The 25,709-nt window shown below is 37.3% G+C and overlaps 2 protein-coding genes across 2 annotated transcripts; both read left to right on the plus strand.

Moving 5' to 3' along the window:
• The first annotated feature begins 7,960 nt into the window (after positions 1 to 7,960).
• LOC145588647 (uncharacterized) lies at positions 7,961 to 11,628 on the plus strand. The gene is made up of 6 exons (XM_081645263.1): positions 7,961 to 8,192; positions 9,102 to 9,166; positions 9,995 to 10,285; positions 10,393 to 10,614; positions 10,705 to 10,935; positions 11,092 to 11,628. The coding sequence occupies exons 1-6, from the start codon at positions 7,961 to 7,963 to the stop codon at positions 11,626 to 11,628; spliced, it is 1,578 nt and encodes a 525-aa protein (XP_081501389.1).
• A 4,175-nt stretch (positions 11,629 to 15,803) lies between these two features.
• On the plus strand, positions 15,804 to 17,636 carry LOC145588648 (uncharacterized). Its single transcript, XM_081645264.1, has 4 exons — positions 15,804 to 15,859; positions 16,225 to 16,294; positions 16,672 to 17,001; positions 17,313 to 17,636. Exons 1-4 carry the CDS (start codon positions 15,804 to 15,806, stop codon positions 17,634 to 17,636), a joined length of 780 nt encoding a protein of 259 aa, XP_081501390.1.
• Positions 17,637 to 25,709: the final 8,073 nt, after the last annotated feature.

The raw sequence follows: 25,709 nt of genomic DNA on the forward strand, positions 1-25,709 counted from the left end.
TCATCTACAATCATCATCAACAATCATCTAATTCTATTCTTCCTTCTCTCAAGGTAGAAGCTTATTCTTTCTCCCTCTTTCTAAGACTTCCCTTTTCAAATACAAAATTCCACATTCATGAGTTCTAGACACACCTAGCTAAGTTCGAAGTTGCCTTCGCCCTAGACGTGAAAGGTTTATAATTTCTGAGGGTTTGGTCCAAAATCCCTATTTCAATTATTTAATTTAATTGTTTGATTTATTATTTTCCTTGAAGTTACTAACGTGTGTATTTTGTTATTAGAAAGAGGTACGAGGCATCGAAGTAAGTACTTTAATTGTTATTCTTTTGATATAGAAATCATGTTTTGATTATTTTTATTCCTAGTATCATGTTTAGGATGTTTTATTGCTTCCTAGTATCATGTTTAGGGTAATAACTAAGGTTTCTAATATCATGTATGTTTATGATGCTTCCTATTTCTTTCCTGATATCATGCTAGTATCATATTAGGGCTAAAGCTTCGATTTTTAATGCTTAGTGACATGCCAGGGTTTGTTATTAATCTTGTTAGTATCATGCCTAGGATCTTGCTAATATTATGCTTTAATAAGATTGAGAATATTATTATGATGATGACTGTTATTATGTTGCTTGATATTATATTTATTATTATTGTTATTGCTTGATCACGCCCTCTCTTGCAGGTTTAAAGGGAATTTTTACTTGTAATCACGCTTAATAAGATAATTAATAATCTTGTTTAGGCTAATATGGTTATAATTCAAGTGATCGCCAATAATAGTTTTGTTTGTGCATTAAATTCAACCAACATAGATAAACAGGTTTAGGGTTAATCTGTTGATTGTATGTTAGTTAGAAAGCGCACATGAATACGAGAAGAATAAAGTAGAGGCCTATTTTTAGGGTAGGTTCAATCTCTTTTAGGTTGGATTTGTACCTTCATCCCCGAACTTCCAGTCATGGTTCCAGACCTATTGGAGTTAACGATCTCCTGGATCGTTAAGGGGTGTAACCTTCACCCTGTGAACGGTTTACAAGTTCCTAAAACTTGTTGGAAACTCTTTTGATCTAGCTTCCTTCCCTTTGGACGCCACCATGCTTAAGTGTATGATCACAGTGGGGCTCAAGTGTGGGATGCTTGAAATTATTCCCTACAAAAATAAATGCTCATTTTATTAAAAGGTAAAAAGGAAAAACCTACAAAATAAGATCTAAGGAAAATAAAAGGTGTCTATGCTAGACTTATTGGGGAAAGGATGAATAACAGAAATAGAAAAAGAGGTCACGAAATCTTGTCATTTAAGCTCGCCTCTTGTCTTGTGTCTTATCATTACTCGCTCTTCTTGCCATCTGGCGGTATGGGAAGCTTGTTATTAACGATCAAATGTTGGACGGCCTCTTTTAGCTTCCAATAGCTCTCAGTAGTGTGTCCCTACCTTGATGGTACTTGCAATGAGCGTCAGCGTTCCAGTTGGGTGACCTATTTTCGGGTGCTGGATCTTGAAGAGGTCCAATAGGAGCGATGAGTCCTTTGGTGTGGAGTCGATCGAAAGCGGTATCGTAGTTCATTCCAATGGGTTGAACTCTTTCCTTAGCTATTTCTTAGTTCTCTAACTATCAATGGCTAAGACTTCATTGAGATCAAAGGTACTAACATTATTGCTAGAGTGGGCGATTTCGGAAGAAGAAGGATTGTCGTTCTTCTTTCCTTTCTAGCCACTGTTGTTGCTATTGTTAGTAGCTTTTTGTTTTGCAAGGTCATCTTCGATTTCAATACCTATGTCATAGACGGCCTTGAAAGTATTCAAATTATGTTGATATTTCAAATGTTTCGAATACTTGTCTTGAAGGTTCTTGATGAACATCATTACGGACTCCTTTTCAGTAGGAACTTCAACCATATTAGCGGAAGTTTCCTTCCACTTGTTGAAGAAAGAGGTGAACCCTTCGTTTTATTTTTGTTTTAACATCTCAAGTTGTCTATGGTCTGTGTCGACTTGGATGTTGCACTTGTATCTATCTATAAAAGCGTTTACTATGGAATCCCAAGAAGAGGTCTTCTCTTTATCAAGAGAAAAGAACCAATGTTGACAAACGATTTCAAGAGATAAAGAAAACAATGAATGAAAGACTTTCCTATCAATCCCCTTAATGTTCATTATAGTCTCGAAAGCTCTTAAGTGGAAATAAGGATTGTCAGTTGCCTTGAACCTAGGGATGTCATTGGCATTAAACTTATGCGGAAGAAGTTCCTTGTCCACTGAGACCCCTTGTGAGCTAATGCCCTAGACTATATAGTCATTGGAGAGTTTGCTCAAGCTTTCTTGCATGAGCTCTATTTGTTGTTGTTTCAAAGGGTCATTGATTTGAAGAGCCATAGCCCTTTATCAATTCGGTTAAGTTGGCCACATCCTTCCTAAGTTCGTTGACTTTTTCTTGAGACGCCATTATCTTCTTAGCTTTTCTTTTCCAACTGATTGGTTTGTCAAAAAGTAGTACTTGAACAAAGGTGTTGTCCTTGATTAATCGCCCTTCTCTCCTTGACCAAGTACCGTGAAAAGGGGAGTTATGAATACTTTTTGTTAATTAATCGCCCTTCTCTTACCTTTCACTGGGTTTGGTTTCGGTGAGACACATTTGGGTGTCTACACAACTAGAGAGCAACTCCAAGAAGAGATTGTTCGTTTGAGAGAATAAAAGGCTCAAGAGGCCGAGGAGAAAAGAATTAAGAAACTAGAAAAAGCTGAAAAGAAAAATGCAGAATCTTTGGCTTTACAACAAAAGATAGATGAACTATCCATAAAAGCGAAGTCGATACAGAAGCTTGTTCTTCGTTCCACAATGGGGAACAATTATTTTGACGCAGAAAAGTTTGCTCCTCCTACAGGACTTACTTTACTAGAAAAGTTCGTAGCTACGGACTTGCCAATATTCAAGGTGACCAATAATCCAAAAAATCATTTAATGAGTTTTACTGGCACCATGGTTTTAAAGGGAGTTGATCCTAAGCTTTATGCTTTGACTTTCCCTCTATGGGCTAGATGCAAAGTTCAAGACATCATGGGAAGATGTAGTTTCGGCTTTCATCACCCACTATGAGAGTAATGTAGAGTTCAAATCAACTTTGCGTGAACTTGAAATGTTTAAGCAAGACGACGATGAAGGTTTCCTTGCTTTCTATGGTAGATGGTGAAAAAGGCGGCCCACCTTGCCCAAAGGCCACCTGAACTCGAGTTGTTACAAAAGTTCATTGATAATTGTCATTGAAAAGTACAACAAACATTTACGCAACCTTGGTTTAGACATTTTTTAAAAGGTCTATTCTGTGGCTAATAGGATTGAAGATGATCTTGCTAAAGAAAAGGCAAACAAGCCTCATCATCATCAACCTAAAAACAACTACGAAAAGGGGAATGATAACACTTCATCCTCTACTGATGTATTTGCGACTTCCATGCAATACAATAGCACAATGCGATATAATGACCCTCAGAGAACATGGACAAAGAAAGAAGGTTTACATAATTTCCTGTAAGCTATAAAGAATTACTAGAAAAACTAAATGAAAAAGGATTGCTTGCACCAACAGGGCCAACGCCACCCACTCCTCCAGAACAAAGAAACTCTCAATGGGATGGCAATGCCTATTGTGCTTATCATAGAAGTATTGGACATGATACTGGACGTTGCTTTGTCCTAAAACACAAAATACAAGATCTAGTAGACGATGGGAGAATTCCCATGCCTAAACCCAACAACAATGTATCCCCATTGGGGACATTTCACATCGATGAGGATCATATGGGAAGAGATACGTTCAATCCTTTGAATTATATCACTCCCATAGGGAAGTCTCTAACCACAATACTCATAGGGGCAACTAATGAAGTGTGTGGGTTATGGGACGACGACTTCCAAGACTTATATGTCTCTAATGATGCCGCCGTCCCACCTCCACCTTGTCTACAGAACGAAACAAGTGGAGCACTTGATTGGGATCATTTCTTGGGAAAATCACAAGATTTATCGAATCTCTCCTTGGATGAACAATGACATCAAGCACAACTCATGGAGCATCTTGAAATGGAGGCACACTCAAAGCCTCTAGAAGAAAGTTGGTTCATGAGTCCTACAACTAACCCAAACGAGATAGATAATCTAACTCGCTCTGGGCGAGTTTATCAAACACAACCAAATGGATCTTCGACCACTCAAAATCAAGTTCAAAATCCAGTACCACCTCCACCTGAGGTGGAAGATCCATTGGTCAAACAACTTCGCCAATCTAAGGCGAATGTTAGCATTTGGGAACTCCTAAGTACTTCTAAAGAACATAGGAATTCTCTTATGAATGCTCTAATGGCTTTGTCTGTAATTACGGACACAACTCCAGAGGATCTCGTGAGCTTGCTTACTAGCAAAAAATCCGATAAATCAATCACCTTTACTAGTGATGATTTGCCCTCAAAAGACACTACCTACAACAATGCATTATACCTAACTGTGGGGTGCAAGGGATACAACATCCCTCTTACTTTAGTTGACAATGGGTTTGCTATAAATGTATGCCCATTACAAACTGCGAAATATTTAGGCCTTAATCCAGAAAAAGACTTTCAATCAACAACACAAAGCATTAGGGCCTATGACAATTCAAGGAGATCGGTGTGTGGGACTGTTAAGCTACCAATTACCACAGACTCAATACAAAAGATGGTAGAATTCCATGTCATGGACATTAAACCTACATTCAACCTTCTTCTTGAACGTCCTTGGATACATGAGCTTGGAGCAATACCATCCTCGCTCCATCAAATGATTAGGTTGAACTATCAAGGTCTTCCTATGACTATACATTCTTCTCCTCTTAAAATAGCAATAAATGATCAACCACTTCTTGAAATAAACCATGATAATGATGAAGAGGACATGTGGGGATTCGCCGCGGAGGCAATTTGCACACTAGAAATGGAGGAAAGCCTTGAAGAACCATTCAAGCTTGATCCATATTCCACCCCAATAGTAAACAACATCTTGTTCAAGAGTAGTTACTTTCCAGGGATGCCTTTGGGAATAGGAATAAAGAAATCTCTTTTACTTCCTATCCCAGAGAAAAGCTTCACTTTTGGATTGGGATATAAGGCAACCAAAGAAGACCTCGAGTCTCACGATTCTAAGATCAAAGCACGTAGAGACAATAATAAGACAGGGATAATCTCTTTACTTCCATCCTACAATCAAACCCTCAACGGACAATTCGTTAGGGAGGGAGAAGATTACCCATGTTATGACTTTCCAGAACCACTAGTTCTAGAAGGTATCAAGAAGCCTGGATTTGAAATATTCCACGATTGCTACTTTTTGAATGATGATTTTGAAATCGTTCAATTAAAACACCCAACTCTAGGGTACTATGATAGGCAAGCATTTAACTTGCTATATAGAATAGAGCAAAACTATGTTGCTACGATAACTAATCAAAATGCCATCCAAGATGAAGCTTTTGACCCAACCTCGCTGATCACCCCTTTCAACGAAACCTTCGAGCATGGATGGAGGAAGACTTTCAAGTGGATTAACCATAAAGGTGACAAGCTGGAGATCACCACAGGCGAAGGGGAGATGTTTGAAGAACCTGATGACGAGTCTAGTTTAGATTTTAAGGAAGCTGAAAATTTAGGCCTTGTGGCCATTACCGAGTCTTTATTTTCTAGTTCTAAGGATGAGGATCCTAGAAAGGATTCTCCTCTTGATGTACTTTCTTTTGATTTCAATAATATGAGCTCTATTTCCGAGTATATGCCTTCTCTTGAATCTTTTGAATGCTATAATAATCAATCTGATGAAGATGATAACATTAACAAACTGGTTGAATTAATGAATGAACGAGAACAAAAGAATCCTGTAATTGAAGAAACTGAAACAATCAATATAGGAACTAATGAAAACAAAAAGGAAGTCAAAATTGGCTTAACCTTAAATCCGGAAGAGTGATTGATCTTCATATCGACGCTCAAAGAATTCAAAGATGTGTTCGCTTGGTCATACAAGGACATGCCTGGAATAGATAGGGAAATTGCGGAACATACCATTCCCTTGAACCCTACCTGTAAACCAGTAAAACAAAAACTTCGACGATTGAAACCTAACGTCGCTTTGAAAATAAAAGAAGAAGTACAAAAGCAATTAGACGCAGACTTCATTCGCGTATGTAATTACCCAGAATGGGTAGCAAACATCGTCCCAGTCCCTAAAAAGGATGGACGAGTTCGCACGTGTGTCGATTTTAGGGACCTCAACAAGGCTAGCCCTAAAGACGATTTTCCTCTACCCCATATTGACATATTGGTAGATAATACGTCTGAACATGCGATGTTATCCTTTATGGATGGATACGCAGGTTACAACCAAATTCTAATGGCAAAAGAAGACGAAGAAAAAACATGCTTTATCACCCTTTGGGGTACATATTGCTATACAGTCATGCCATTTGGTCTAAAAAATGCAGGAGCTACGTACCAAAGAACGGCTATGACTCTCTTGCATGATATGATGCATAAAGAAATAGAAGTATATGTGGACGACATGATTGTGAAGTCCAAAGATAGAATGGGACACATAAAAGCTTTGCGCAAATTCTTCACTCGCATAAAAGAATATAAAATGTGATTGAATCCACAAAAATGCACCTTCGGAATGACTTCTGGTAAGTTACTCGGATACGTAGTTAGCACACGTGGTATTGAGATCGATCCCTCTAAAATAAAGGCAATTGATGTTGATATGCCTCACCCTAAAACAGAAAAAGAAATTAAGTGGGTCCTTGGCAAACTACAGTACATCAGTCGATTTATCAATAAATTGACAATGACTTGTGAGCCAATATTTAAAAAATTGAAAAAAGAAGAAAAACATGAATGGGACGATCAATGCCAAGAGGCCTTTGAGAAAATCAAAGATTATCTCAAAAGTCCACTAGTTTTAGCACCACCCGTACCCAAACTACCTCTTAGGCTATACATCACCGTTATAGATACGGCCACATGAGCCATGTTAGCACAAGAGGTAGAAAAAGTAGAGCGTGCAATATATTATATAAGCAAAAAATTCATCCAATATGAAACAAATATAGCACCTTGAAAAAACAAGGTTTAGCATTAGTGTGGGCAACCAAAAATTACGACATTATATGCTACCACACACCACTTATGTGATTTCATAACAAAATCCGATAAAATATTTGTTTGAACAACCACCTATAACAAAATATAGTAATGTTAGCCGAATTCGAACTAAAATATATTCCTGAAAAATCAATAAAAGGAAAAGTAATATCCGATTTTCTGGCTCAACATCCTATTTAAACAAGTCATGCAGAAACTACTCATCTTCCGAATGAAGAGATTCTCATGACACAAGATGACAAGTGGGTAATATACTTCGACGGTGCATCCAATAAAAAAGGATGTGGTGTGGGAGTGTTACTCATAAGTCCAGAGGGAGCACATACTCCAATCTCTGTCAAACTAGACTTTGAGGTTACTAATAATGCTGCGGAATGTGAAGCGTGCATTATTGGACTAGAAGCAGCAGCTAGCATAGGTGTGCAAAAATTAGAGGTATATGGAGATTCCAGCTTGAAAATAAATCATATACTTAAAAATGGAAAATTACGAACTCCACAATGATATTATACCAAGCACACCTAGAGCAACTCATCAAGCATTTTGATTATATTGATTTCAATATATTATATTGAAGGCTTCACAGCCACGCTGCCGACTGAATTACCAAACCCAACACAGTGGCTTCTTAAACTGCCTCCGACAACTGAGGGTAACGCGCATTTCTACACCCCCTTCTAATATTCTTCCTTATGCTAGAACTATTATTGAAGCAGGAAGGAGACTTATGCACTCCCTTACCAATAACAGAGATAGTACGTGAGTTTATCCAATGCCTTTCATTGGTCGATCTCCGCCGCATGAGCCAACATATCCTCACATGCCGGTAATAGAGTTAGACCCCCCAAACTCCCCAGTTTCACAGGAACAACAGCCGCACAATAATTCTTTGCCAAACTTTCTTGGAAATGTTGGAGTTTGGCCGAGAAAAAGTGCTCGTGAGGAAATTCATTATGAAACTCGCTCGTGTGATGATGGATCAGTTAGGGAATGCACTTGGAATTGTGAGTGGGTGGCAAAGAAAAGGTGACAAGCTCTTGATGATGGTCAGAAAAAGGGGGGTTTTGTTTTATGGCAAAGAGACAAAGGCAAGGGGTTTGAATTCAAATCAAAAGTGATCTTGGACATTGACATGGAAAAACAGTGGGGGGTTAAGGTTCGCAATTCTCAACTGAAAAATAATTAGGGAAAGAAAAGAGGATAATCAAGCTCATCTTCTTCATCATCGAGCCCGTCTAAAAAGAGAAAGATTGAGGAAGTTAACTCAAGGCCATCCGAAAGTGATGATGATATGGATATTAAGGTACAACAAGCTATAATGGATACAATGGATGTGTTCTTTGTTGAGGCGGCTGCGCCGAATCAGCCCCCAATGGATAAATGAAAGTACTATCATGGAATTGTATGGGTCTCAACAACACACCAGTCCCTACACATCCTTATTTAGTGTGGCTAATTACATACAACTAAATTTCCTACTTTCTTGTTTTTACCGGAAACTAAAATGTCCTTTGTTGATGTTAGTTTATTAGTTGATCTGTTTACTCCTAATTTTTCTTGTGGAGTAGACGCGGAAGGTACTAGGGGTGGGCTTGCTATCTTTTGTTGGTTTGATGGGGATTTTAGTTGCATTGTTCTAAACCAAAACTTTATCCTTTGTAATCTCAAAGAAGCTAATGGAAGTAATAGAAATATTATGTTTTTGTACGGTGAGCCTAAGGTAGAATAAATGCCTAGAGTATGGCAAGAAATCTCAACTTTACTCTCTTTAACTCCTAATTGTCTTATTATTGGGGATTTTAATCAAGTGGAATCCTTGCATGATAAATTGGGGGGATCTACTTCTATAAGGGGCCTTAATGATTTTTTGGATTGGAGAATGGAAAATGAATTGGTGGACATCCTTTTCTCAGGTCCGCTTTTTACATGGACAAACAAGAGATTAAATGGTGGTCTTATCATGGAGAGATTAGATAAGGTGCTGTGTACAACTCAATGGTTTAATGATTTTCCGGAAGGTCAAATATATCATGAGCCGATAATAGTTTCAGATCATGCAACAATCTTATATAATTTGGATCCTATGATGATTAAATCAAATCGCCCGTACCAAGTTGAAAGATGGTGTTTGCGCTTCAATTATATACGACTAATGGCCTCTTCCATTTGGGCGAATCCTAAAAGTGGCTCAAGTATGTTTATTCTAGCCAAACACCTAAAAAATTTTCGTGAAAAAGCTCAAAAATGGTGTTTGGATAACAAAACTTTTTGGGGGGGTGAATTAGAGGAATATCACTAGCAATCTGTCACTTCAGGGGGGAGCTGTGTCTACAATTAGAGAAGGGGAGGAGTATGTGATGGGGGTTAATGATATTATCCCTAATTGTGCTATGGGTTTCCATTGTTGGCAACAGTGACTAAAAGACAAGTAGATGAAAGAAGAGGATTTGCCGTCTCCAATGTTGTATAATAGGGTCAAGCAAAAGCAAAAGCGAAGGGAAATTATTACTCTACGCTCTGATGAAGAAAACTGGGTAATTGGACATGATAATGTTGCTTCCTTAATTCAATACTCGTTAAAGAAGGTGTTTAACCCAATCATGGTACCAAGAGATAGTTTGGATGAAGATATTGATCTTCTTTTCCGTGAAATGGCTCTTCCAAAACTAGAAGAGTATGCGGCGGCTGAATTAATTAGACCTTTCTCGAATAATGAAATAAGAAAAGCCATGTTTTCTATTCACCACTTAAAATCTCCGGGGCCGGATGGTGTTATAGCGGAATTTTTTTTCTTGTGCATTGGCAGATAGTGGGAGCCTTGGTGATTGAGGCAGTACAACATTTCTTTATAACTGGGTTCCTTTTGAAGGAGTTTAATGCTTCTTTACTCATTATGATTCCGAAGATTGAGTGCCCTGAGACCGCAGCTCATTTCAGACCGATCAGCTTATGCAACACAATATATAAATGCCTAACGAAATGTATGGTTAATCGAATGAAGGGATCTCTGCTGCAATTGATTACAGAGTACCAACATGCTTTTGTGCCAGGAAGGTATATGGAGGATAATATCCTTTTGATCCACGAGTTCACTCATGTCATTAGTAAAAAAAAAAAATCAAAACACCGATGACGGCTCTCAAAATAGATATGTCAAAAGCCTATGATTGGGTGAACTGGATTTTTGTACTTAAAATTTTGAAGGCTTATGGCTTCCCGGAACAATGGATCAGGTGGGTGGAACAATGCATAACAACTGTTTCTTATAAACCGATGGTGAATGGTAGGGTTATAGAAGCTTTCAAGCCAGATTGCGGGATGAGACAAGGTGATATGTTGTCTCCTTATTTGTTCCTATTTTGTATGGATATATTATCCCGCATGTTTATGCTAGCTGAGGATATTGGCCTTATTCAAGGGATAAGGGTTATTAGAAGATCGCCTTTTATTTCCCACCTGTTTTTTATAGACGATGCTATGATTTTCCTTAAAGCTACTACAAACTCCTGTGAGCAGGTGGTGAATTTGCTGGCACGGTTCGAAAAAGTGTCAGGTCAGCAATTAAATCTTAGTAAATCCTTCATCAAATTTAGCAAAGTCACTACTATGCAGGAAAGGCAAGATTTCAAGAACATTTTGAAAGGGGATTGCGAGGAGAATTTACGGATTCATTTAGGGGCACCAATTGATTTCTTACACAAAAGGGCTGATAATTTCAAATATCTGGTGGATAAGATTGCAACCAAAGTAATGAGATGGAGCTCCCTACGACTTTCGCAATCAGCAAAGTTGATCCTAATCAATATGGCTTTCATTAGTACCTCCTCACATGTGATGAAATGCTTCAAACTCCCAGTCTTAATTACAAATGCTATAGATTCCATCATAGCAAGGTTTTTCTAGGCTTTGAAAGGGGATAAGGGCATGCACTGGGTTAAGAAAGATATAATACAGATTCCAAAGGGGATGGGTGGCTTAGGTATCAGATCAGCAAGTACTTTAAATGACACAATGTTGTTCAGACAAGTCCAGAGAATGCACTGCAACCCTCAACTCTTGGTGTCAAAAATTCTCTATAAAAAGGATTCTCATCCCCTTTATATAGGAAAGCGGAGTGCAATGACAAGGCCAAACCTATCTTGGGGAAGAAGGGGTTTGCACAAGGTGACGAATTCATTGTTAGAAGGTTTTTCTTGGAAAGTAGGTAAGGGTAACAAGATCAAGCTTGCTAGCATGAAATGGGTAAATGGTGGTATACCTATTCTTGTGTCCGATCAACTAATTAGAGGAGTTGGGGCGGGACTAGTGAGTGATTTGATCCTAAGGGACCCAAAGAGTTGGAATGTTCAAAGGGTGAGAGAAAGGTTCGAGTGGGAAAGCGCATGGGATATCTTAAGTTTGGAGCTTTCAGAGACACAAGAGGAAGATGTGCTCTTCTAGCAATACCATAAATCAGGCAAATATACAACCAAAACATGATATGCTTTTCTCCAAGGTCGGAAGGGGCCAGACATGGACATAAGGGTGTCAATGGATTTTTTCAAAATTTTATGGAGTCTCAACATCCCTCCAAAATGGAGTCTTTTCTTATGGAAGGTTGTTATGAATAGGATTGCGGTAAAAGCAAATTTGCACCATAGAGGCATACCGGTTTAGATGGGCTATGATCTTTGTGGAGGGGAAAAAGAGGATAGCAAACACCTCTTTAGGGATTGTTCGATAGCTCAGTCAATTTGGGATACTAGCTCCCTGGTGACTAACTTGGAATTTACTAAATCTATTCCACTGCGACAATGGATTCAGAGATTTATCCTGCTTTTCTATAGCGAGGATGGGATTCATAGCAATAGAATCACTACCTTTATAGTGAATCTGTGGTGCTTATGGATCAATAGAAATGGAAGGGTCTTCAGGGGTGAACGGAGATATAGATGATGTGCTAAGGCACATTGACAAGGCAAAGGAGGAGCTCGAGGTGTTTCACAAAAAGCCAGATTTTCCTCAGGAAAATGTTACAGACACCAGCCCTCCTGGTTTCCATTATGCATCATTGGGGAAGGATGTTTTCAAACTCTATACCAATGGGGTGCACTCGCAAGGAGTTACAATACTGGTTGATGGGTCTTGGCATAACCATACTAGCAACGCAGGGTTGGGATGGACACTAGCAAATGATAATGAAGAGTTCCAAGATGGAGGGGGACACTGTTGCAGTGTAATCTCAGCCACTCATGCGGAAGCTCTTGCGTGCTTGATGGCTATAAGATGGGCCAATTCTAAAAGTTGGCCAAAGATTATTATTTTTTCGGATTCTGCTAATCTGATCAACATCCTTAGTAACCGTCAGGATCCGGACATTGGTATGTTGTGGATAATACGAGATATCCAAAGGGAGACAAAATTTTTCAAAACATGCGTAGCGTGGAAAGTAAGCAGAGACCAAGTACACAATGTACATTTGGTTACTAACAGATGCAGGGTTAATTTTACTAGCTTTGTTACTTAAAGTGTTTTATTCTCTTTGCTATTGTAAAAAAAAAAAAAAAAGTATCAACTAATATTTATCGCGGAGGTAGTATTATTCTTTGTATAGTTAAAAAAAAAAAATTCAAACTTCAACAAATACTACACTAATAGCAGACATTTATTATTAGTTATCAACCCCATTGTACATCATTTTTTTTTGTATGAACTCATCTTTTACAGACATGTCTTCATTATCTGAATAATTTTTTTGTATGAACTAGTCTTCTACACATGTCTTCGTTAATTTTCATGATTGTTTATCTCAAAGATATTTACTAGTGTTGCACCTACACATGAAAGATAAAATATGAGGCAAAGGCATGTCAAACAATAATCTCATTTACTGGGGTACAGTAAATAGCAAAGCCCTATTAAGTAACATAGGACAATTGTGGTATCACGACCTCAACCAGCTATACAGTGTATCCAAGTCATTCACCTACGAGATGCATTTTCTTTTAGAATAATAAGCACCGAGATCATGCTTTAAAGTGTCACAAACCTCTACAATTTATTTACTTTCACATTTTTCACATAACGAATGTTTGTAACTTCAACTCCAATGATGTATCATTGCCTCATTGGATTGAAAACACAACTACTTATTTCATATTTATTGACAATAAAAATAAAACTTCAAGTAGGCATAAGATACCAACTTATGTGAGATCTATTAACCAGCATGGGAGCAAATAGCTCAATGTAAATTAAACAAGTCAGGCCTATCGCAAATTCTCAGTTTTGAGTACCTTCTTAAATAGCCTTGGCTACAAACCTTTCTTCAGGGGCCTCACAATCCACTTGGTGGCGATGAAAACAACATTCTAGATAGATAGCAACATAGGAATGGAGAAAAGGTAAGAAGCAAATCAAATAAAACTTAATTAAAAAACAATAATATTTATCCCCTGCATAATAAATGTTTAAAGAATAATATGTCTAAAACATATACAACAAATACAATCAAGAGAAGGCTACCTAAGAACGATGAACACATTGCCATCTAAGTTAGCCAGTGACAAAGGTTTAACAAGTCAGCAATCAAACTAGCAATTCAAGAAAGACATAAAGGAAGTTAAGGGACATAATCAAGCACAAAGTCAAAGCAAATGTCCGTACAAATCACCAGACTGCAACATATAAACACACTTATTATAGAAGAAAATGTAAAGAATACTCCGTAGCGAAAGAAACAATAGGAGTATTCACTTAGAAAGCTTCAACAATATTAATATGACACCTAGTATGCCAAAATCCACCATGGTTTTATCATAGCTGAAATGTAATAAGCTAGTTAGGGTAGATATACTTTAAATAACAATATCTCTTATAAATTTTAAGATTTATGAGGTTTACCCTTTGGAATAATAAAACCACACAAACAAAGTATGACAAGCAGTACAAGACAATTCAGATTATAACTAGGGTTTCTTTTTGTAATGGGAAGGCTTGGTATATAAGGGGTAGCGATAGAACAATAGTGGGTATGCATTTTGAGAGAATAGATATTTAAGAGTAGTAGCCTCATGCTACCATCGTAAGCTTTTGATTTTAGCAATTAAATCCCACAAGCTTCCAGCATTTACTTTATTATTTGTAATATACAATTAGAATTGTTAATCTATAATAGTGTTTCACTGCAAAATTGAAACTATTTCCATTCTGCCTATGAAAAGAGCGAATCAACACCTTTATACTAGTCCTATAGGTCATTTCTTAACTAATACTGTAACTAATGAGTCACAATCACTTCGGCCATACACCCATATTCAATTTGCACTTACAAACCCCTTTAAGCAAAATATCAACTCAATTCCCCATATCACTTATCTTCAAAAAAACAAGGATTTGAATAGTTTATGAAAATAATAGGAATATATATTAAAAAAAAAATTGATTTCACTAAGAGATTGGAAATAGAGATCAAAGGTATTGGCTTCGAGAAGTTTAATGCCAAAAAATCCTGAAACAGGTGAAAATTGCATACATAAATGCCATAAACTCACTAATTACAATGTATCTTTTGTATCTATTCTACCAACCGATCCATAATCCTAAACATAATCCCCAATCAAAAATTTGAATGATTATACATTCTTACAACTAAATTAAATGATTATACAATAATATTTCTATGTCATTGCCTCATTTAGGAAAACTGTAAATTCAGCAGATAAGTTCAAAATTCAGCAAGCTAATCAACATTCATATATGAATAAACCACAAAATTACTCCACCTTTCTCCTATAAAACCAACTTTGAACCAAACACAACCACAACCACAACAATAGTAACAACTTCCTGTAAACTAAAATTAGATGATATACACATTACACTGATGGTCTCTGGAAATTAATCCAAAAAAACAAAAAATTGGGCATCAATCTGTCAACAATTATCCAATAACATATATAGTTATCTAACAATTGAAGCCATTATCTCAATATCAAATAAGCACATCAGTTGAACAAAAATATGCAAGACTTAATTCATATAAACATAATTAAAATTCAAACCCTATACATAATTCAAGATCAATATATAAATCATACAAATATTCAAGGTCTGACGATTTTACCACATTCGACCGACTGCCACAGTGAGATATTTGCCGAAAAACTTCCACCACAAAAGCCTACTTTACCCGATAAATGAAGTTCTCAATTGATGTTTGATTTTTTCAAAAACTAAAGTGAGATAAAGCTTCTTTCATGAAGGATATTTGTGTTAGAGGAGAGAGAAAGTATGGTGACGGAGGAGGTGGTTGCGGATAATGGTGTTAGAGGAGAAAGAAACGCCTTACTCTTTAGCTCTTCATGTGTGACCATAACGGAGGTAGCAAACGGGAAAGAAAAACCAACGAGATTGGGAAGCCCGCCATTTGGTATAAACTACAATTAATACATGTATGTACGTATAAGAATACACTATCTTACCCCACATTTCTATTAGTTTATTATATTTTAACTTATTCTGGGTAAGCTTGCCACAGCACCTTGCTAGGCTAAGCGCTACCCCCAAATTCTCTAAGGAAATTTATTTCCCTTACAGAGAGTATTGATGCAAGCTTTAGTCAACTAGAGGGTGAAATGGGAAAGAATGATGATGCAGTTACTGTTCCATTGTTTTTCGCTATTGATGTGCTGTAGCGAGCTGAGCAGGACAGGCTGGAAAAGAGAGAGATTAGCCTAAAAAGAGAGAATAACTAATTAGATTCCTTTTTACATGCTAAGTTTGTTATGAAATTGTTATTTTAGTGCATTCATCTGTAATAAAGGCTATAATAAGCCAATTAGTGGATGTAATTAATCATCAATGAATTAATACGAATCCTCTCTTTCTCTCTCTGAAAAACTTCTCTCCTTATTTCTCTGGTTATTATGTTCATATTGTTTATCACTCTCGAGGATTCCTTTCTTCTTTATGGATTTCCTCTGAGCTGACCAATCTGATTCTCATCTATTCAGTTGGATTGAATCAGGTAGTATTGTGACTGTCCTTTGAAAGCAGGGTGTATCATTGGTATCAGAGCCATCAGATCTTTGGATCAAGGATGCCCCCAGAGAAGAACACCGAGCAGGTCTCTAATGATGCAGAGTCTGCAACCTCTGCTGATTTGTAGAAGTTGGAGGTAACCCTCAGATCTCTCATTAAAGAGCAAAATAAAAATGTGATTGAAAATAATAATAGCTTAAATATCAGCCAGAACACGAAATCAATATCTAAATTGCATGATCTGATGGTAGGTCTGTCTGTACAAGTTACTAAGCTTGTTTATGATGTTAGCCCACCAGAGAAATCCTCTATTAGATCACCTGAAAAATTACTTGAGAAATTAGACACTTAGATAATGGGAATAATGATCACAATACCTCAAACTATCAACACTCCACTAGACTCACTAAGATTGAATTTCCTAAGTTCAATGGTGATGAACTGATATCGTGGTTGTATTAGTATAATCGGTTCTTTGAACTAGATAGTATTCTTGATGCTAAGAAAATTAAGCTAGCTGCCATTCACCTTGAAGGGAGAACTCTTCTCTGGCATCAAAATTATGTAAAAGATAAGCCACCACCTAGTTGGGATAAATATGTGCAAGATATTACTAGTAGATTTGTGGAATTGTTTTATGATCCCATGTCTGACTTGAAAGCACTCAAGCAGACTCGTACCATTCATGAATACCATGATGCATTTGATGTTCTTGCTAGCAGACTTGAACTATCTCAAAACTACCTATTAAGTTCTTATATAGGTGGCTTAGAGGATGAGATTCAGCTGGCTGTAAGGATGTTTGTACCCACATCTATTCAACAAGCTCATTGCCTGGCTAAGTTGTAGGAGGTAGCTCAGAAATCCAAGAAGAGCAGATTATCTGTCAAAACACTTCCACCCTTATTACTAACCCCAAAACCTTTAACCACTAGCCTAAACACCAACCCACCATGAAAAGGACCTCTAAGCACCACCTTAAACCCAAACCCTACCCTAACGCAACCAGAAAAACTTTGACAAGTGCTAAAATGAATGATAAAAAAGCTAAGGGGTTATGCTTCTAGTGTGATGAGAAGTTTTAGTTGGGGCATAACTACAAGGGGAATAAACCACAACTCTATCACATTGAGATTCAAGATGTAGATGAGGATGTTGGGAATGATGAGGTTGAAGATCCAGGTGTGAATGAGATAGCATGTGCTCAGATCTCTTTACAAGCATTGGATGGGCACTACAATTTTCATACCATGAGAATGATGGGGCAGCATAGCAAGAAACCCTTGCATATTTTGCTGGATAGTGTGAGCACCCACAATTTTATTGACATTCTAACTGCACTTAAGCTTAATTGCAAAGTGGAGAAGGTCTCACTTATGTGGGTGAAGGTATCAGAGGATGTGTGTGAATTACAGAGCTTTGAATAAGTCTACTGTAAAGGATAAATTTCCCATTCCCATCATTGAAGAGTTGCTAGATGAGTTGTAGGGATCTTCATTCTTCTCAAAGATTGACTTGAAGTCTAGTTACCACAAGATTAGAATGCACCCTGATCACATTCATAAGACTGCTTTTAAGACTCACTTTGGACACTTTGAGTACTTAGTCTTGCCATTTGGTCTAACCAATGCTCCCTCCACTTTTCAGGCATTAATGAACCATGTGTTCAAACAACAACTAAGGAACTTTATTTTGGTTTTCTTTGATGATATTCTGGTTTATAGCCTACTTGGGCTGAGCATTTGAAGCATTTGTAGGAAGTGCTTGAGATCATGAGATCTCACTCTTTGTAGGCAAATTGAGAAATGCACTTTTGGTGCAAGAGAGGTGAACTACTTAGGGCATGTGATATCTAAGCAAGGAGTATCTACTGAACCTGACAAGATTTAGGCCATAGTTGACTAGCTCTAACCCAAAACTCTCAAGCAGCTGAGAGGATATTTTATCCTCACAAGGTACTATAGAAGATTTGTCAAGGATTATGGGAAGCTATGCAGACCCTTGACAAATTTACTCAAGAAGGATGCCTTTGTTTAGAATTTTGAAGCTAATGCAGCTTTTGAGCAGTTGAAATAAGTCATGGCTTCACCACCAGTACTGGCTCTGCCTGACTTTCAGCTGCCATTTGTCATTGAAATGGATGCTTTTGGCTCAGGTATAGGTGTTTTCTTGATGCAAAAAGGGCACCCTATTGACTTCATTAGCAAAGCTATATATGAGAAGAACCTGAACCTGTCAGTTTATGAAAGAGAGTTGTTGGCAATTGTTTATGCTGTGAAGAAATGGCAGATTATCTCCTGCTCTTACCCTTTGTCATCAAGACAGACTAGCAGTCTCAAATACTTGATGGATCATAAAATAGTGACACCATTCCAATGTCCAAATTGGCTGGAATGGATTACACCATTGAATACAAGCAGGGAAGTGAGAATATGGTTGCTGATGCTTTATCTAGGATACCTAGCTCTAAGTTGATGCCTATATTGATCTCTTCAGTTCACTCCACTCTAATGGATGAATTGCAGAAGTTATGGCAAGAGGACCCTAATATGTAGAAAATTATAACTGATTTGGTGAAGGATCCAACTTCTCACAAACACTATAAGTGGCAACATTAATAGCTCAGCAAAAAGGTGAAAGCTAGTAGTCGGGCATGATCTTGATGTGAAGATTAAGATCATGACTTGGTTACATCAATGGGAGGTCACTCTAGCATAAAAGCAACACTCAGAAAAATCAAGAGCTTATTCTATTGGTCTGGCATGAAACAAAGTGTTATAGACTATATCAGGCAATGTGATATTTGCCAAAGATGCAAATATGACCCTAATGCTTCACTTGGGTTACTGCAACCACTCCTAATCCCTGAGAGAGTTTGGGATGAAGTCACCATGGACTTTATTGAAGGCTTACCAATGGGCAAGGCAGTGATCTTGGTTGTCATAGATAGACTTAGCAAGTATACCCATTTTATTCCTCTATTTCACCCTTTCACTACCATGAAGGTTGCTCAAGCTTATTTAGATTACATCTATATGCTACATAGGTTCCCTAAGTCAATCACCTAAGACAGAGACAAAGTGTTCATTAGCACCTTTTGGATAGAGTTGATGAAACTACAAGGCATACAGTACAAAGCTCTCTACATATTATCACACTTAAATTGATGGCCAATCTGAGGTGTTGAATAGGTGTCTGGAAACCTATCTTAGGTGTATGTGAACATACACTCCTCAAGAATGGGCTAGATGGATTCCTCTGGCAGAATTTTGGTACAAGACTACATACTAATCTGCAATTAAGTCTACCCCCTATGAGGTTCTCTATGGCTAACCCCCACCCACTGATATCCCTTATCTACAAGGCATGAATAATGTGGACACTATTGACAAAATGTTACAGCATAGGGAAGAAATCATAGCAGTGATCAAGCAACCCTAAGCAAAGCTCAAAATAGAATAAAGCAGCAGGCTGACAAGCATAGAAGTGAAAGAACATTTGATGTGGGGGCATGGGTGTATCTTAAGTTGTAGCCTTACAGGCAGCAGTCTATGGTTTCCAAACTCAACAAGAAGCTTGCAGCAAGATACTTTGGTCCATATCAGATAATTAAGAAAGTGGGTGTTGTTTCTTACACTCTTCGGCTTTCGAGCGCTGCTAAGGTTCACCCCACTTTTCATTTTTCTCAACTCAAGAAATACAGAGGTCCTATTCCACCCCCTACTAATCTCTCTATTTTCCTTCATAGTGGTGCTAATTTATCTAAGCATCCTATTGCTATGATTGATAAGCATTTTTCAAGGGAGGGAACCATGTTGTAGTGCAATGGCTGATTCAATAGTCAAACTCAGCTCCGAAAGGTGCTACTTGGGAGGATGCTGAGAGCATTGAAAATCAATTTCTAGAATTTGATCCTTAGGGTCAAGGATCCTATGAAGGGGGAGGCATTGATGCAAGCATCAGTTAGATGGAGGGTAAAATGGGAAAGAATGATGATGCGGTTATTGTTCCATTGTTTTTAGCTACTGCTGTGTTGGAGCAAGCTAAGCTGGACAAGCCGGAAGAGATAGAGATCAGCCTAGAGAGAGAGAATAACTAATTAGATTCCTTTTTGCATGCTAAGTTTGTTATGAAGTTGTTATTTTAGTGCATGCATCTGTAATGAAGGCAATAATAAGCCAATTAGTGGATGTAATTAATAATCAATGAATTAATACAAATCCTCTCTATCTCTCTTTGAAAAACTTCTCTCCTTATTTCTCTGGTTATTGTGTTCATATTGGTTATCACTCTTGAGGATTCCTTTCTTCTTTCTGGATTTACTCGGTGACCAATCTGATTCTCATCCATTTAGTTGGATTGAATCAGGTAGTATTGTGATTGTCCTTTGGAAGCAGGGTGTATCGATCAAGCATTTAAAAAAGAAAGAAAATCAATAATTTTCATAGAGATACCCTCGGTAATTTAAGAATTTGCCACCTACTCCGTACTAATTTCACTTCTCTCTAATCTGGTTTGAAAGCTAAAGAGCTCGGTTTTTTTTTTCTCTTTTCATTACCGCCATTGATGCAAGCTTGTATCAACTTTAAACATTCTTACATCGAATTTTAGGTTTGTTTTCTCATTTTTGCATTTTTTTTTCTTAATATTTTGTTTTTTAAGCTCTTGCGTTTTTTTCAATGAAATTTTGAGATCTGTGAATTTGGTGCTCTATTTTTGTGCGATTTTCAGAGGAGATCACATTCCAAATGATTTAAGAAATTAAAAATATTCGATAGAAAACACAAGGCTCAATTTAACTGAAAGTAATTTTTGTTTCTAACTTTTTATAAGATTTTTAGGTTTTGATTTGCTTAATTTATAATTCATTTCAGTTTAAATACTGTATTACAGATTTATGGATTTACGGTTTAGGTTTTGTAGTGGATTTTATAAATTCTGCAAATTTTACTTATATTCTTTCAATTTATTTAAAGGGTTCGTGTTAATTTGGATGACTTTTCTAAAAATATGGATAACTTTTGTAAAAATAGGGGTTACAATGAAAAAAAGTACTCGATGTATAGTAAATTATCGTAAATCGGAGGCGTATCCGTCCTTATATAAATGCCTCTCTCTAACTCTCACGGGCTCTCTCTCTCTCTCTCTCTCTCTCTCTCTCTCTCTCTCCCATCTCATTTCAGATCTCCTCCTCAAAGCATCAACACTCGTGGTATAATTTTATACCACGGTGTAAATATTCATCTAAAATCTGATAATTTTTACTACAATGGTAGTGTAAAAGTATACCATGGAATGGTATATACCATCACTTTGGTACAAATTTTGCATTGGTCTGTGTGTGAAGTAGGACCCGTTAGTTGCAATAATTTTTTTTTTCATCTACATCAGATATAGAATGCTGCGTCTTGATGTGTTTAGTCACCAAAATGATGTGTTTTTCTATTGCAAATGCCAAAAGTAGACGCTCATGTGAGTATGGATGGAAGTTGAGGGTTGAAATAAATGAACTATTAACATAGCGTCAACTGTCAAGAGGAGAATTTATTGTTGTTAAATAGGTTTTTTTTATAACGTTAAAAATTTCAACGGCTATTTTACAAAATTTGACAATATAAAATAATAAATAAAATTTACCAATGTTTATAATTTTTCGACCTATTTAAATAGACACTCATATTGATATAATTTCACATATTTTCTAAAAACTAGGTATGTATATTATTTAATTATTATTGCCGTTGTTTTATTATTATTATTATTATTTATTTATTTATTATTATTATTATGATTATGATTATGATTATTATTTATTTATTTATTTATTATTATTATTATGATTATTATCATCATCATCATAGAAAAATAACCAAAACCTACAATGTCAATCGATTTACAAGAAAGGGCCCCCACCTCTCTAGCTATAGGGAACCCCATCCTGTTAAAGATGTGAGCAGTTGCACGAGCACCAATATCTTGAGTCCAAGCAAACGCCTGAACCCGTTTCAGCAACGCAACAACATCCTTGTCTAATTCCCCAATGAAGAAAATGGATAAAAGAAGAAAACCAAAGCCAATAGCCTTGCAACGCCCCCCATACTTGTCCCGCTTCCGCTGAGCCGCAGTTCACACAACATGACCAGGAACGAAGTCAGACTACTTAGATTGTGTTAAAGGAGAAGACCCCGTCAAGTCAACACATACATCAAGACCTCTATACCAGGAATAAAGCAACACATCTGCTGGTCGAAGAGCCCTGTCGTTCCCTCTGGTCAACCCAACGTTAACTTCCTTTCTTGCAGAAATCCCAGACCGAAAACAAATATCAACAATGGTGTCACGAATAACGTCGTGGTGATGTTTAATACCCACAATCCCAGCACAAGACATTGCAGGATCCCTATTATTATTATTATTATTATTATTATCATCATTATCATCATCATCATCATCATCATTATTATTACCATTATTATTTTAATTAGGAAAAATGGAAATTATTAATCCCACCTTTGGCTTTTCTGCTTAAAATAATCCTACCTTTCGAAATCTGGAAACAATCCCACCTTTGACCCTTATCTTCTCAAAACGAGCCTTTTGACCGACAACCTGTTTAAAAGGTTAATTTTCTTTATTTTTTTTCTTTTCTTTTTTTTATTTTTTTAAATCTCTCATCTCCCACCTTAACTCTACTACCCACCATAACCACCACCACATTACCACCTAACCCCTACCCCACCACCCTCTTTCTCTCTCCTAAACTCGACCACCCCAGCCACCCTAAAACTCCGACCACCTAGCCAACCTGAAAACCGACCACCCTTACATTGCCATCCACACAACCCGCCCCTATTTATTCTTCAATTCGAATTGGCTGCTCCAACTTTGACTTTGATACCATGCCTCAAACACAATAAAAATCCATCATCAATCTTCATCATTGAATTAATAATCACCATCAAAATCCTCTGCTTCAAACACCATCAAAATCCATCATCACCATTCATCATCATCGAAAATCGACATAATCAAATCACCACCGTTCAATAATTTTAATTAATAATCACGTGCAATGGTTTTGTGGGCTGTCGTGGAATAAGCGATCGATCAGCGATGGAGGTGTTGTTATGGGTTCGTGGGCGGAGTAGGTTGCTGCTCTTCTTACGGTTGTTTTGCTTGGAGGTCGGGCCTGCTGATGCAGTTGTTGCTTGCTGATGTCATTGATGTTGTTGCTTGCTAATGTCGTTGATGTTGTTACTTGCTGATGATGCCGCTGATGTTGTTGCTTGGAGGTCAAGCTGCTGCTTGTAGTAGCGGTTGAGCGATGGAGAGTGGTTGTGATTGATGGAGTTGGCTTAGGGGAGGGATTAGCTCCAGCAGGGTATGTATAGGGATGGCAATGGGGCGGGTCGGATGCGGAGGATGGCACCTCCACACCCGTACCCGCCTAAAAATTTTGTACCCATCCCCGCCCCACCACCCGTGGCGGGTCCAATACCCGCAATCCATACCCGCCCCGCCGGGTACATTGTAGGATCCATCCCCGCCCCACCACCTGCTTGGATATCCATACCCACCCCATACCCACCCCAAACCCGCCCCAAATCCGCCCCAAACCTGCTGTAAAATGGCAATAAAATCACACTGACAACAATAATAACATTACAAAGTCCACCAGAAAATTACAAACTCATTAATTATACAGTTTCATACTTAGAAAAAGTCACAAATCCAAGTCCATTAAATTATACAAATTTATAAAATTCTAAACGCATGAAAATTAATCGATCACTCCGGTTACTTTGGTATCACTTTCATCTTCTAGTTCCTCCAACCATTGATGCTGCACTTCCTTCAACTCACCTACAAAATAAATATGTATAACTCATATTAGTAATTTTCATATATTATACAATTGGAAAATTTAATACGATAAATAATTACCTTTATAATTGGACCAAATCCAATTTTGAGTGCACATCAAAGCTTCTACTGTTTCCGGTAAAAGTCGACTACGATATGGATCAAGAACTCTTCCACTAGTACTAAAAGCAGATTCGGATGGGACTGTGGAAACGGGAATGGACATGATATCCTTTGCTATTTGTTGAAGGATAGGATATGTGCTCCCATTTGTCTTCCACCAATTTAAAATATCAAAATCATCATCAAGAGGGACATTTTCATCACTTAAATACTTCTCTAATTCTGATTTTTCATTGCTTTTACTTTTATCTTGTTGCATAAACTCAGCAAATTCTTGCATATAAGCATCTCCTTGAACCTTTCCACTCATATGACCTGATGACTTCGGGTGACTACTAGAAGCTTGAGTTCTCCCATTTTTAGACCCATATTCAACAACCAATTCATTTAACAGATTGCTAATTCTTTCAACCTCCTTATCAACATTCAAAGCATCATATATTTTCCAAAAATAAAAACGAATAAGAGCCATCTTATATCTCGGGTCAAGAATTGTTGCCACTCCCATTAGAGCGTTGACACCAATCCAATACTTGTCATATTTTTCAAGCATTACTTGTGCCATAACTCTCACATAGTCATAAGGAGATGAAAGCCAACTACTTAAAGCAAGTTTAAGAGCACACACCTTTGGAAAATAAATGTTTTCAGTTGGATACTTTGATGCAGAAAAGTCATGAGTAAGATTACTAAACACTTCCAATTTTTCACATATTTTTTCCACCTTGATCCAATCCTCCGAAAGTGGTGGATTTTTATATAAATGATCTCTAGCACCCAAAACAACAAACACCTCTCTATACTTGATAGCAATGATAAGCATTTCATAAGTCGAGTTCCACCTAGTCTTACAGTCAAGTACTAACTTTCTTTTAAAGTCCGGAACTAATTGTCTAGCCACTTGTTCAAATTTTTGGACCCTTTTAGGAGAAGCCGTCCAAAATGAAACACTATCTCTAATTCTTAGAACACCATCAGAAACCACAACACTTAAACCTTCTTGAACGATCAAATTTAATATATGAGCACAACAACGCATGTAGAAAAAATGACCATGCAGAATAAGTGAACCATAAGGAAAGTCTCCAATCAAGATATCCATCATTGCATCGTTAGTGGTGCAATTATCAACAGTTATGGCAGACAATTTAAGATCAAGGTTCCAAGAGTGAATGCATTCTTTTAATGCATCTGCTAATACTTCTGCTGTATGAGGGGCTGGGACATGACAAAACCTACCAAATGTGTCACATTATAAGACACTAAAGCAAGGAAAATCATAATAACTATATCACAATTATTATAATGTAGCATAATGCAACTAAAAAAGTACAAAACCAGAATAATAAACATGTATTTTACAGCCACATAAATGATAATGTAATTTAAAAAAACTAGCATACACAATAATAGGAGGGTTTTAAAAGAGTAAATACCTTAGGATACGACTTTGTAATTTCCAATAATTGTCGATAAAATGAGCAGTTACAGCCATATAACCTTTTTTTTGGTTG

This window comes from Chenopodium album, chromosome 17, assembly GCF_948465745.1.
Source record: "Chenopodium album chromosome 17, dcCheAlbu1.1, whole genome shotgun sequence".
Lineage (NCBI taxonomy): Eukaryota > Viridiplantae > Streptophyta > Magnoliopsida > Caryophyllales > Amaranthaceae > Chenopodium > Chenopodium album.